Source organism: Eptesicus fuscus, chromosome 4 (assembly GCF_027574615.1).
Source record: "Eptesicus fuscus isolate TK198812 chromosome 4, DD_ASM_mEF_20220401, whole genome shotgun sequence".
NCBI classification, from domain to species: Eukaryota; Metazoa; Chordata; class Mammalia; order Chiroptera; family Vespertilionidae; genus Eptesicus; species Eptesicus fuscus.
Genome location: NC_072476.1, coordinates 60,478,090 through 60,492,113, shown reverse-complemented (window position 1 = coordinate 60,492,113; position 14,024 = coordinate 60,478,090). Strand labels below are relative to the sequence as shown.

At 39.1% G+C, this 14,024-nt stretch overlaps 1 protein-coding gene across 2 annotated transcripts in view; it reads right to left on the bottom strand.

Moving 5' to 3' along the window:
* Positions 1–228: 228 nt before the first annotated feature.
* Positions 229–14,024, bottom strand: part of FAM172A (family with sequence similarity 172 member A) — a 375,530-nt gene continuing 361,734 nt past the window's right edge. For both annotated transcript variants that reach the window (XM_054715061.1, XM_054715062.1), the window contains one exon: positions 229–3,263. In XM_054715061.1, coding sequence (XP_054571036.1) covers positions 3,121–3,263 — 143 coding nt within the window. In that variant the 3' untranslated portion in view covers positions 229–3,120. The remainder of the gene's footprint in view (positions 3,264–14,024) is intronic.

Below are 14,024 nucleotides of genomic sequence, written 5' to 3'. Positions count from 1 at the left end.
TTAGATATTAAAAACAAGTGTATTAAAAAATGGTAGCTTTGTGAAAGGTCTAAGCCAAATAGTGACTCAACCAGAGTTAGGATATTACCTTGCAGCAACAATAATAGTAATACTAAGCAGCTATAAGGTTTAAAATATTGATGAATGGTATCCCATCATGCAAGTTTCTGCTTTTATTAACATCTATACATGAATAAATGAACTTTTGAACAAGAATAACACCACTGCTTGTTGGGAAAATTGTTTTTATTTTAAAATGGCAAACAGAAATATATAATATATAGGAAACTCCTGTGCTTTACTTTTGGTATACACAATAATGTAATCCAGGTTGAAGCACAAGGTGGAAACTTGAGAAAAGAACAATTATTAAAAGTAGACTCCCCCTGTCCCCTTCAAATATCATAAAAACTTTTAATGGCTGCCTGGTTAGGTACCTTTAGAAAGCTCCAAAGCATTGCAATATCTAGCTTTTTAAGTTTTAACAGGATGATTTTGAATCTCAGATTTATCAGCAACTCTGCTCCCCATTCCACTTGCTCTAAGAACCGAGTATATAATTAAAAAGAAAATCCACATTCTAGATTTAAACCTCTACTCTCCAAAAAAACACAAAACAAACCCTGTCTAAAGAAACCAAATTGGGGAGATCAGAACAGAAATATTAACACTTGTCGCCTCGAAGCAGAACTGCTACCAACTGATCATTGTTACCCCAGGAAAATGGAGGTGAAGATATTATTACATTTATACCAACAGACCCATAATCAACAGGTTAAAAAAGCCTACATTGCAAAGAACCTTCTCAGTTATCAGTTGGAGGTCTGGGATAGTTTGCTTAGCTCTCTTCCGGTGGCCACAGCTCAGATTCACAAGTAGAAATTACATTTACACAGCTTAAGATTGCAAATAGCTCTATAGATAGTTAAATAAGGCCTAACAACCCAGTAGTTTTAAACTATTAAAGGCAATTTAACAGTGATTTACTCTAGTTAAAAGTAATGGTTTTTAAGAAGAGAGGTGAGAAAATCTAAGAGAAGGAACAGGAGTGATTTGGTTTATAAGCTGAGCATATTTACTTTGCTCTAATTCAGCTGCAGAAGCATCACAAATTTAGCATTGCATAAGTGCTGATTTAAAAAAAGGCAACAGAATTAGTTTCCCATGAATATTTTCATGTTTTGAAAACACAATTTATAACACTTTGAAAAATATATTCAATCTACATCAATTCTCAAATCCTCTCAATGGAAATTACCACTCTTTCATACAGTTCACCATTACTTCTAAAACAGAAAAGACTGCAGACCAAAGGGCTTGACATTGTTGGGGTTACACATTTTAAGTTATCCAGAAGCTGGATAATATGATGTTTTGATTTTTCCTATGTTGTTTCTGCTAAAATAACATGGAAAGTATATGCATATATGATCATTGAAAAATATCACTTTAATTTGCCATTCCTAAAACTACAGGAACTAATAACTATACTTGTATACCAAACAAAGATGTTACCAATTTTAAAATGTTGCTGAAATCAGTTCATAATATAAAATCATTTTACTCATGAGGTGGTTATTTTAAGTTATTTTTTTTCTGAGGAGGCAGACAATTCTAAGTATTTTGGGTACATTTTATCATGTCCTCAAGTAAGGCAGTCATATTGTTGCATACACTTCACAAACAAATGAAGATTAAATTCAGATCCTCATCTATTAGAAACAGAATCCTCACTAGGTAATTAAATTCTTCAAGTAATTAAAATGATAATGTTAAGATTTAATACTTGAATGTAAAAGTCAGCAAAATCTTAACTTATTTTACCTCTTATATTTCACAGTGTTGGCCAGATCTTAGCTGGATTAAAATAGTTAATAGTTGAAACTGTAGGGCAAAACCCTACAGAGGAAGTGGACTGCTAAAAGTTGTATCACTGGGTTGAGAGGAGAAAATCTTTCACATCAGGTCTTCCCCTTTCTGTTGGGGCAGAAAACTAAGAGTCATTTTAAGCCCACTTAGCCTTCCAGAAGGAAAGGCTCAAGAGTGCACAGGTACATTTTCCTGATGACGGTAAAAATTCTGTCCCTAAAAGGGTCTAACTCCATGAAAGATCAGAATAGGTCATACTAGTTAGGATTAACAACAAAAACAAACTTTATCCACATTAAGATTAAAAAAGCAAAACGTAAGTATGCTATCTAAATTACAATGCCACTCAATATACATTATATTTTAAAAAGTAAAGTCAATTCTAATGATAAAGTTGGAAATTCCATTGAAAAGGGGGCCTTCACACATATACTTAAAAGATTTGTTCCTCGTTATGTTTTGGTTTAAATGGTCTCTTGTGAAATTAGAGACTTGTGTAAAAAATGTCATATTCAACTGGCAAAGATTTTCAGCGGTAATGTGCATTCAGAACTTCATAGATTTTTTATGCAAAGTGTTTCTTCTGGTCTGGAAATGAAAATAGATCGTTAGGGAGAGAACAATTTGCGCTCCCCAAACTACAGTACATCATGGCATTCATGCTCTGAATTTAAATTTGGCTTTTCTGGGTGTGAGGGGGGAACTTCTTTAAAAAAAGAAGCATAAGACGCCCTCAGTGAAAAACCTACTGAGAAGGGAAGTTTGAAGTCTAGAATAAAAGTTTGCTTCTGCTGGGAGAGAAAAAAAAAAAAAAAAACCCAACCAAAACGTGATTAAGGGGGGCCTGGCCGGGGTGGGGAGGGGAGCGGCGGCTGCGCAGCAGCGGGTGGTAGGACCGCGCAGACGCCGCTCACCCCGCCGCCCCGCGCGGGCCGGGCCGGGGCAATTAGAGGCGCGCCGGCGCGCGGGGCAGGCGCTGTCAGCGTTAATCTGCGCGCTGACGGGCAGCGCGAAGCCGAGCTCGGCCCGCAGGAAGCGCGACCAGTGAACCCATATTGCTTTGACAGTTGCACTCATCTAGAAATAATGCAAAACGCTATTCAGATGTATGTATCCCGACCCTGTGCTCGGGGAAGAAAACAATCTAATGAGGGGCTGGGAGTCTGCTCGCTGGCGACGAGCGGCGAGGAGCCGGCGGAGGCCGCTCGGGCGTGGGTCCCGGCGTCCCGCCCCGTCGCGCTCGCGCTGCCCTTACAGCTCTTCGTGCTTGATGCGGTGGGAGCGCCGCGTCAGCGCCGGCTTAAGAGAACTGCTCTTGGCCTCAGAGGCTTCGGCAAAGAATTTGAAAATAGACGGGAAGCTCTTCCAGGAAGTGAGCTCGTGACGGTCGGTGCCTGAAAAAAACACGAGACTCGGTTACGAGGGGCCTCGTTCTGAGCCGGGGCGCAGGCTGCGGGTCCTCCGCCCGGAGCCCGGTCCGAACCCCGTGCCCCGCCCCGCAGCTCCAGCCCCCCGCGGCGCGCGGCCCCCCCAGACCACACCTTTACCTGCGGGTCCACTCGGCCCCGGGCTCGGACGGGAGCTGACGTCTGCCGAATCCGTTTCTCCCCGGGCGGCGCCCGGGGCGGCGATCCCGAGACCTGCGCCGCCTCCGGCCTCAGCCCCGCGGTGCCCCCGGCGCGGGGACGCGGCCCGGACTTCCCCGCGGGTCGCCCGAGGCGCGGCCAGGCGCCCCCGGGCCGCAGCCCCTCAGGGCCAATCGAGGCGCGCGGCGGGAAGGGCCACTCCCTCTCCCGCCCCGAAACCACCCACTTCCCCGGGCTGTGCGCGCGCGGGGATTGGTTTCCCCCGAGCGTGAAATCCCGCTTCTGCACCCACCCCAGGGCACCCACGTTTCCCTGCTTTCCAGGAGAAAAAGCCAAATCGGATTTTTCTTGCCTCTCCAGGAAGCGTGCTGTTAGGCTTGCCCCAGCGAGGTCACTAGACCAAATTGTGTGGGATGCTTAATGAAGGACCAGATGCAAAAGACCCTTTGCCTGGTAGTGTCCTAGAAGGCTATTTTATTTTTTTTAAAACAGATTTTAGGGGGCAGTTTTTGAAAAGCTAAGAAAAATAACGTTTCAAGGCAGTGACTACTAAAAGAGTATCTAGATCTTATATCTTTTCATGAGAAATCCAACTTACAAAACACACGCTTGTCAACTTATGGGGTTATTTTATTTTACTCCAGCTTCTCTCTGTGGCTTCAATTTAATAGTAATGTACAATATTCTTCAAGTCAAATCTACCTAGAGTGTAACAAGCAAACAATAACAGATGTAGACATAACAGGTGAGGTCATTAATCTGTTTTTTACTCCTTGTGATAGTTCCTATCATTTCACCAGTAGATTCACAACTGAACAATTTTTAAATTAAAAAAATAAAAATAATAATAGTAAGACTCTCCCATAGAAATAATGAATGAGTAGCTTTAAGACAGTTGAAATCTCTTCCTAGATCACTCAATTATGCAGAGAGATACTGCCTGGAAGTCTCCAGATTCAGGGCCTCTGTCTGATACTTTAACATTGTTAATGATAATTCTTTAGTCTGTAATAGTAGGTCATTGCTATGGTTACTCTACAATGGTGCAACACTTTGCTTTCCCCTTCAGCTATTTGCTGAGACCTGGTAACCACATTTGTTGCCTAGCAACAGTTTTGTGACAGTATCACAATCTCAGAGTTACCACAATAAGGATGCTATGGCTGCGGTTGACCAGAGAGCAGAAAGCTACAATCTGTGCATGTGACTTAGCTGTGGGAGCTGGCCCTAGGAGAGAACCCCTCTCTCTATAGGTCCCCTCACAAGGATTCTCTCTATCCTCTTCTCCTTTGCAGATCCACCTTATAAGCCAGCATTTGAAACTAGGATCCAGTATTGAAACCATATCCTTGAGAAATATTTCCCAACACTACTGTATTCAGACAAAAAAAAAAAAAAGTCATTTCTCTATGTGCTTACTCATTTTGGGCACATCCTGGCAAATCCTAAAGTGACTGACTGACTGGATTTTGACAAGTCTTAACATAATTCTTGGGGAAAGAAATTACACATATGCCTGTCTGCATCAATAGGTGTGTAAAATTACAAGTTCTTTAAAGTATATGTAACATCCAGATATTTATAATTATAATTTTGAATTTGGAGGCATTTATATTTTCTGAACCCAACTGAGCAGTTCCACACATGGTCAGACATATCAACTTTAAATAATATATATATATATTTATATATATATTTTATTGATTTTTTACAGAGAGGAAGGGAGAGGGATAGAAAGCTAGAAACATCGATGAGAGAGAAACATCGACCAGCTGCCTCCTGCACGCCCCCTACGGGGGATGTTCCCGCAACCAATGTACATGCCCTTGACCGGAATCGAACCTGGGACCTTTCAGTCCACAGACCGATGCTCTATCCACAGAGCCAAACCGGTTTTGGCAACTTTAAATAATATTTTGTGGGTATATCTAGAAGGGGGCCCTGTTCCTGGAAAGGTTTATGAAATACCTGTCCCTATTTCTATAGTGCTTGCAACTCTAGTTTCATTTCAACAATAACTACTAATTGCACTTATAATGATGATAAAATATTTTAAAATCAATTGTATTTCTTCTTTTTGAAAGTCTATTCTCAGATGCATACTTCATGGCTATCCCCAAACACAGTAAGAAAAAAAAAAAGGTGTTAATTGTCTCTTTTCCTTCTCATTTCCCATGCTTCCAGGCTCATTTGGCATTTCCTCCATAGTGATCACACTTACACTTACTAGTGTTACCAAGACTAGGATCAATTTGTAAGCTATCTCAGGGAGCTCTTCTCATAATTCCTTCCACCCCCTGAAAACCAATTCAATCTATGAATCTAGAGGGACCTGCGGAGTCAATGGTCTGAAGCAATTTTAACTCCTTTATTTATTTTTTTCTTTTCTAGTGACAATCTTTCTGAAGGATGAACAAATTTCCCTGGTGATAAAATCACTACAAAGGCTTTTTAGTTTTAGCTTATGATTACTCTCTGCTTGATTAGTCCTTGGCTGAAAAGACCAAAGTCCCTGAGATAACCAAGTATCTGCACTGGCTCTCGACATTGACTCTTGTAATTTAAGAGTATAAATAATGAGAATGTGTACTCTGTCAGAGGAAGGGAAATTGCTAAGAATAAAAGTAATAAGCAAGGTGGGTTAGAAACTGAATTACAGAGAATGGCATGGGGGAGGGAGAATTCTCCCTAAATGAAGGAATATTTTATAGAAATAATGGCTTTCTTTTTGAAAATTTTGAAAGTAGATTTTTAATAATTTTAAAATAGCATTTCTATGTTAGGTAAATGCATGTCCATCTGGAACTGCATATACACATTTCAAGAACATGTTTTAAGACCAGTTAAAAAATTCAGGACCAAAGTTCAATGAAAATATTTACAAATTTATATGACGATCTACCCATGGCAATGCTTAGAGAATGGAAACTTTCAAGAGCAGTTTTCTAGTATTTAAAGCCTACAACACTTAAGAGGAAATTATCCCATTAGGACAGAAACACTAGGCCATTAAATTATCTATTCATAAAAGTATAAAAAAGAGAAAAGTTTAGGCCAATAAAAAAAGCAGCCATTTATTAATAAGCTGCAATGATGTGTAAGTAACATGGAAACTAGTCCATTTAGCATTAACCATGCTATTTAAAGGAGACAGTCATAGTTTGATAATCAGAGCCTGGTGTTTCCTCTACCACAGCTTTACCCTGATCAAAAAGCTCCACTTTTTAGGGATTGTGAATCTTTCCACTTTTCAAACCACCATTTTCTTTTCTTTTTTAAATATATTTTTATTGATTCCAGAGAAGATGGGAGAGGAATAGAGATATAGAAACATCAATGATGAGAGAGAATAACTGATCGGCTGCTTCCTGCACTCCTCACACTAGGGTTCAAGTGAATCCGCAGCCGGATCATGTGCCCTGACTGGGAGTCAAACTGATCTCCTGGTTCATAGGTCAACGCTCAACCACTGAGCCATGCCGGTTGGGCCAAACACCATTTTCTTAATATAGAGAAGTTCCCACAATGTAGGGAATAAAGGGTTTTCTCATATTTAAATGCCTGCCATGTTCTCATGGAATGATTTTTTAATCATTTGGATTGGGAGGCTTGTTCTTATTGGATAAGTCACCTTTGGAGTATATTTAGTCTCCCAATCCATAAAATCAAATCAGTATTAAATGTACAGGACCTTAGTGCTTTATTATGAAAAAGTGCTTTGCTCAGTCTCAATCAGTGGTTCTCAATGGGCACAGTAGTGCCCTCTGGGGCATTCTGGAAATTTGCAGTGATGTTTTTGGTGGTCAAGATGACTGGAAGGAGCTATTAGCATTTACTGGGAGAAGGCCTGGAGTGGTGGACATCCTGCAGTTTGCAGGGCAGTACAGCACTATGAATTGTTCTGCACCCTACATAGATTTTAAATATTCCACCAGCTATATGTACATGTAGCTGAAAAACTTATTTATAATTAGATGGGCTTAGAATTTAGATCTGTTTAACAAACAATCTCAAAGTATTTTTGGCATGATTTTAACATACACAGAATTTTCCAGGAATCCAAATATCATGTAAACTGAAGGGATTTTGTACTTTATGTTGTTCAGAATATTACCAAGAGTCGTTTACCACATGAGAAAATATCATCACCCATGGCATCATTGTTCACTGCACCTGAGTTGCCAACAAACACACCTGCCTTTGTAGCTGTCAAATTCGTGGTGATGCTATACACTGGCCCAAGTATCTGACTACCATATTATGCCTTCTCATGTAGATTTTTCTGAGCACTTTAAATATTGATATGCACATTATTTTTATTTGTTTCTTTTCTTTTATTCTTCTTATATGTTAACTAGTACATTACAATAGTAGATGGGTTATGTTATTTTTAGATTTTATTTCAAGATAGTAAAAGCAATGCATAATGTTTGTTGTAATAGAAGGTATTTAGATGATCAAGGGTCAGCTTAAATAAAAATGAACAGTTAATTCTTTTTTTAAAAAAATCACATTAGCAATTAATTTTCCTTATAATCTGAACCCTAGTCTATCTCTTTTATGCTTATACAGACAAGAACATGTCTTTTATTTCTCTTAATGTTTCTTCTAAAAATACTGTTTGTCAATGATGTTGTTCAGTGTGAAATAATCAAAAGGTAGGGAAGAGGGGACCTTCCAATTAAAATACTACACTGAATATTTACCCTTTATCTATCACTTGTTTTAAAACACGAACTGCAGCAATTTTCAAAACCGTAAAGATAGCACAAATGGTCGAAAGAATTAGGAACTTTAAGTATGAAGGATGAGACCATGAATCATATAAGAAAGATCAAATTGCTAAAGTGTTTCATTTGTTTTCCCAAAAGACTATATATTTAAGAAAAAGTGTCTTATAATGGAACTGAGAAAGAGGGAGACTACATTTATGTAATAGCATTTAGAAATTAAAGAAAAATGGGTGGAAATAGCACTGAGAGTGGAATTCTCAAAGAACAAGCTAAGAGAGAAGAAAACATTGCTGTATCTTTTGTCTGGTCTATTCCCCTTACTTCTTGTGATGGCTTCAATTCAATTGTTTCTTACAAGTCTGCTTTGTCCACACTCCTCTTCACTTGGTCTTAGTACTTATATTGGAAGAAGTAGGTTATTTACTCTTCAATGAATCTTTTAATAAATTGAAGAATTCTCTGGGAAAGTAAATAATCATTCTTTAAATGATATTATTCACACAGACACACACACAAATAAGATTTGCCAGAGATGAGGCTTACTAGTACAATTAGATGGATGGTCTAAAAGTAAGTCCTCACCAAAGAGATAATTTGGAAGAATTCCTTGGTCAGCCATTTATTATTCTAATTATTGCTAGTCACCTTATTTTTACATGGTCCTAGACCAAAAGGTCATGGAATAATTTCTATAGTCTATCCATAATTTACACTTGAGGGTATGGCTTAGAATAGGGAATATAACTGTTTATAAAGTCATCTGTGAATGTGAAGTATCATTTTTATATCTTCGTTTCAGGGTGGAAAAGCTAGTATGTGCCCTTACCCTCTCACTGACACTCCCTCTCCCCTATCCCCTCACATCGAAAGAATTAGTTTTTAAAGCAAAAGATAATGAATACATTTTATGTTTCCTATGATAAAAGGTGAGAGGAAAAAAACTAGAAAGATATGAAACATTAACAGGATAACTTGTCTATGATATTTTTAAAATGACAAGGCTTGATTTTTAAAATTGATCTTTAACAAGAAAAAGAAATATGGGCAATTAGGAAATAATGAAGACCCTGTCAATATAGCTATGTTGATAATAACAGGTAAGGGAATTCTTGAGAAAATCTAATATATAAAAATCAGGAGGTCTATAATATGCATTACTGGGTCCCAGCGGGATTAGCTAATGAATTTATGAGCTCACCAGCAGTTATTTTTAGAAAGTGATAAAGAATTAGAGAAATACCAGAGCACTGAAAAATAATGTGCCTTCTAAAAAGATATAAAATATAACTACTAAAATTCATCTTAAAATGAATTCTAGAGCTTCTAAGGAGAACATCATTAAACAATCCAAACTTCCCAATATTTGAACAGTGGAGGGTGCCTAAAGGAGGCTCTCCCAGTTAGAAGGCACTAGTGTGGACTCAGCCACACTGGGGGCAGGTAATAAATGGAGTGGGGTGAGGTGTTCACATGGCTCAGGAAACATGTTGCATTGCCTTGATAAATTACTTGTGTAAGATACAGGCAAGTCCCTTACCACTGCTAACCACTGTTGCAAGCCCTTTAAAGCTGAGACTGTGTTGAGACCCTAAAAGAAAGTCATCAAGCTTGACCAGAGATAAGAGGTAGGCTGAAACAAACATAAAATCAGTGGTAGAAACTTTTAGGTCATTTGCAGCTTCTGGAGCAGTCTGTCCTTTCCTTCAGCTTCTTATCAATCTCTCTCACATTGAGTCTGGCAGACCCCTCTAATAAACCATCTCCTAACTAATAAAAAATGGACACATTTTTATTGCTTCAATGACCTATTAAACCCAGAAAGTTGGTGTAGAAGTGCTTTCTTTGGTTTTAATTCTTGTCTCACATAGTACTCTTACTGTTGCCACAAGCTTGGCCTCCATGGATATTGTTTCCCTTTAAAATGTGAGCTCTCTTTTCCCAGTTTCCCTTTGTCATTTTCAAAAGTAACTTTAACAAAGGATTGTAAGAGCACAGAGTACTAAATAAGGTAATGCAAAGAACCAAACAATAGTCATTTCATAAGTACAGGTTTCTGATTATTCCCAACACAATCAGTAAAGAGCTGAACTGGGCCTCATTCTAAAATAAAACTGCCAGAAAGGACTGGCCCTAGCTGGTTTGGCTCAGTGGACAGAGTGTCAGCTCTCTGACTGAAGGGTCTTGGGTTCGATTCCAGTCAAGGGCATGTACCTTGGTTTCAGGCTCGATCCCCCGCCAGGGCAAGTGTGCGGGAGGCAACCAATGGTTGTGTCTCTCTTACATCCCTGTTTCCCTCTTTCTGTCTCTCCCTTGCCCTTTCACTCTCTCTAAAAATAAATGAAAAAAAAAATATCTTCAGGTGAGGATTAACAACAACAACAAAAGGACTGTTTGTTCCTAGGTAGGTAGGTGTGGCTTATGGCTGCTAGTGTGTGTGTGTGTGTGTGTGTGTGTGTGTGTGTGTGTGTGTGTGAGAGAGAGAGAGAGAGAGAGAGAGAATAAACTACAAAATATTTTCCTTATTTCTAAATAAAACAAAACCTTTACTAATTCAATCTAAATTTTTTGTTGTCCTCTCTCAGTTGTGGATTCTACTCTTTATTTTGTGAGCAGATACTTTTTCCGGAGGTCCTGTGATTGGTTAATTTATACAGTCATACATGTATTTACTGTATGCCAGGTACTATTTCTGGAGCTGAGATACAGTGGTGAGCAAGCTATATAATGGGTCTGCTCTGCAGCACACGTTAGTAGGGATGACAGGCGGAGAGTCAGAAGCACTGTGAAGAAAACATAATAGGGGAATGTGAATAGATGAGGAGGAGAAGGATGAAGAGGAGGAGGATAAGGATGATGATGAGGAGGAACAAGGAGGTGGTCCTCAGGTCCTCAATTTAGATTGGATGGAGAAGACTTGTGACCTGAGACCTGAATGGCAAGAAGACAGATGAACGTCTGGGGCGAGTGCTGCAGGCAGAAATCTGGAACAAAGCAGGGGCTCTGAGGCAGAGCTTGTGACAGTGGAGAAATGGAAAAGTTAGAGTGACTGGAGCATGGCAGGTGAAGGGGAAAGTGGTATTAGAGGATTCAGAGAGGTGAGCAGCCTCCAAGCCATGTGAGGGCTCACAGGCCATAGTGACAAGTTTCAATTATATTCCAAGTGCAATGGTCTGTTTGCAGAGTTTCAAGCATTTTAAAAAGTACACTGGTTGGCATGTGGTGAGTGGATTGTGGGGAGTTAGAATGATAGATTTAACCCTTCCTGACTGCATTTACAACTCCTCCCACCGATACAATGTTCTCTGGGGCTCACTCTTCTACTACACACTTCAGAATATAAACCCACATACTGCTAGTTTACCTGAATGAATGAATGAATGAGTGATACCGTAATAGTGATATTCAGTAAGAGGTGAGAGTTTAATCTATAATAATAAAAGTGTAATACGCTAATTAGACCGGACGACCTTCCGGACAAAAGCCGGGGCTGCGAGGGAAGCCCAGGTCCCGGGTGCCAGAGGGAAGCAGGTGCCAGCAGCCTGGGAAAGGAAGGGCTACTCTTGCACGAATTTCGTGCATCAGGCCTCTAGTACAATAATATTTCAAAGTAGTGGGTAAAAAAATGGAGTTGAAGTAGAAACAGCGTTTTCCTCAACAATTCTGCTCTTGTTATACGAGCTGATATGTCTGGTTTCTCAGCCCTTAGAAGGACTGTAGTGGGAAGGTATTGGGACAGGGACTAAATGTAGCATTCCATTTCTGCATGCAGTCCAAGCTAACTGGTGGGCTTATTTTCCAGGAAGGCTTTTCCACTGAGGTTTTCATTTCTCTGAATGGACACAACATTCTCTTTACTTGAGCTCAAAGCCTCTCAGTCATCTTTGCTTTTTCCCCCTCCCTTGTTAGCTGCCTCCTGATCCAGTCAGTTACCAAATCCTGACAAGTACACCTCAGCAAAGTTTTTCAGTCTCCTTCTTCCTTTTCACGCCCACTGTGATCACTCTAGATTTAATGACCTATCATTTAGAATCCAGAAACATCCTCCTAATTTTAGTGCCTTCAGTCTCTCCTTCTCTATCTCATACATATCTACCAGATGAAAATTTTAAAGTATAATTTGTCTTATATCTCTTCTTTGCTCAAAAATATCCAATGGCTCTCTTAATTTCTCAAATTAAGTAGAAATTAATTAGGTTTAAAGTTCTCCATTCTCTGGTTCCAGTCTTCTTTTCTGGGTTCATCCTTCCACTCTTCTTCTATAAGTATCCCCTATTCTCCCAGGCTCAGCTCAATTGACATTGCATAAACCTTTTCAAAATCTGAGAAACTGGGCATCTGTGATTCTGGTGATTCTGAAGTCCAGCCAGACAAGAGATAACCACTGTAAAGGTTTTGAAGACAAGGATCAAACTTGATTCATGTTCAACACAGATTGATAAAATATACCTTACGTTGAAGTGTATGCTGGTTTTCAGAGTTAAGCAATAAATTCCTCTAAAATTGTTATGTAATGGCAGTTGGATACTCTATAATTAAAGCTGAAGGAAGTCGAGTGCTTTTCTTGCCTCTCCATTGAACTGATGAGGGGATCCACAGTCCATTAGCAACTAGTTGATAAGCACTGACAAATACTGAAAGTGTCTTCTAGATCTCTTTAGCTGCTAAAATGTAAATATGGTTTAGAATCAAAAGAGATTAGGAAAGTGTCAAAACTGAGAATTCACAGGGAGTCAAACTTTAACTGTTCAAGAGCTCGCAAGATGGAGTTGACCTTGTCCAAATTTAGATGTAGACAGAAACATATCAAATATAAAATAAAAAGATGTGGAAAGGACCATAGATAAAATTTCTTATGACAGTTTCATTTCACAGGTAAAATCTAAAGTTTAGAGAGGTTGTGATAGACCAAAGTTACACGGGTATTTTGCTGTAATATAGTCAATATTTATAAATCGGTTAAGCACTGAAAATGAAAATAATTTTCAGAAGATGAACATCTAATTGCTTTAAGCTCCATTTCAATATATATTTCCTCTAATAAATCACCTTTACTTCACACCAATTACTCCCTTCCTTTATGTTTCAGTATTTTGTATATGGTGTATATTAGATTACCATATACTTGCTTTGCTTAGCTAGTCATTTCATGTATTACAAATACCTTGCTTTATCTCTAAATCCTTTGGAGGTAATCCCTTAAAACTTTTTATTTCAGAAATCATGATTAATACATGTTTATTGTATAAACAACTGTCTGGGACAGAATTCATGAGAAAACTGATGCTTATTAAATGTTATTAAACATAGAACAAAACATAAAATCCCAGAAAATTTCTATGGCTTTTACACTATTTTTATGATGATTTCCATTTTGAAATTAAGGAAATGGAGATGCATACAGAAGATCATGAAAGTAAAAACTTGTGAGTTTACAAAGCAAAGTGCTGTTGGTATTCTGAAGACAATATTTTGTATTGCTTTCTCTCAGATTTTCAAAATCACAGCTCTTTACTTTGTAGCCAACAGGAAGAAGGAAGTGGAGAAAGGAGGAGGTTGTAAATTAGCCATTACAGACTATCCCAGTCACTTAATGATTTGAAATTGTACTAAAGCTTATAGGACAATTTTGGGACAACTAATATATTTACAATACTGGGTCTTCCAATCAATGAACATGCTATATCCTGCCATTTATTTAAATAACAAATGGCCCAGTGCACGAAATTCGTGCATGGGGCGGGGGCGGGGGGGGGGGGGGGCAGGGGGGAGAGGTGTCCCTCAGCCTGGCCGGCACCCCATCCAATCTGGGATCCCTTGGGGGATGTCCTACTGCCGG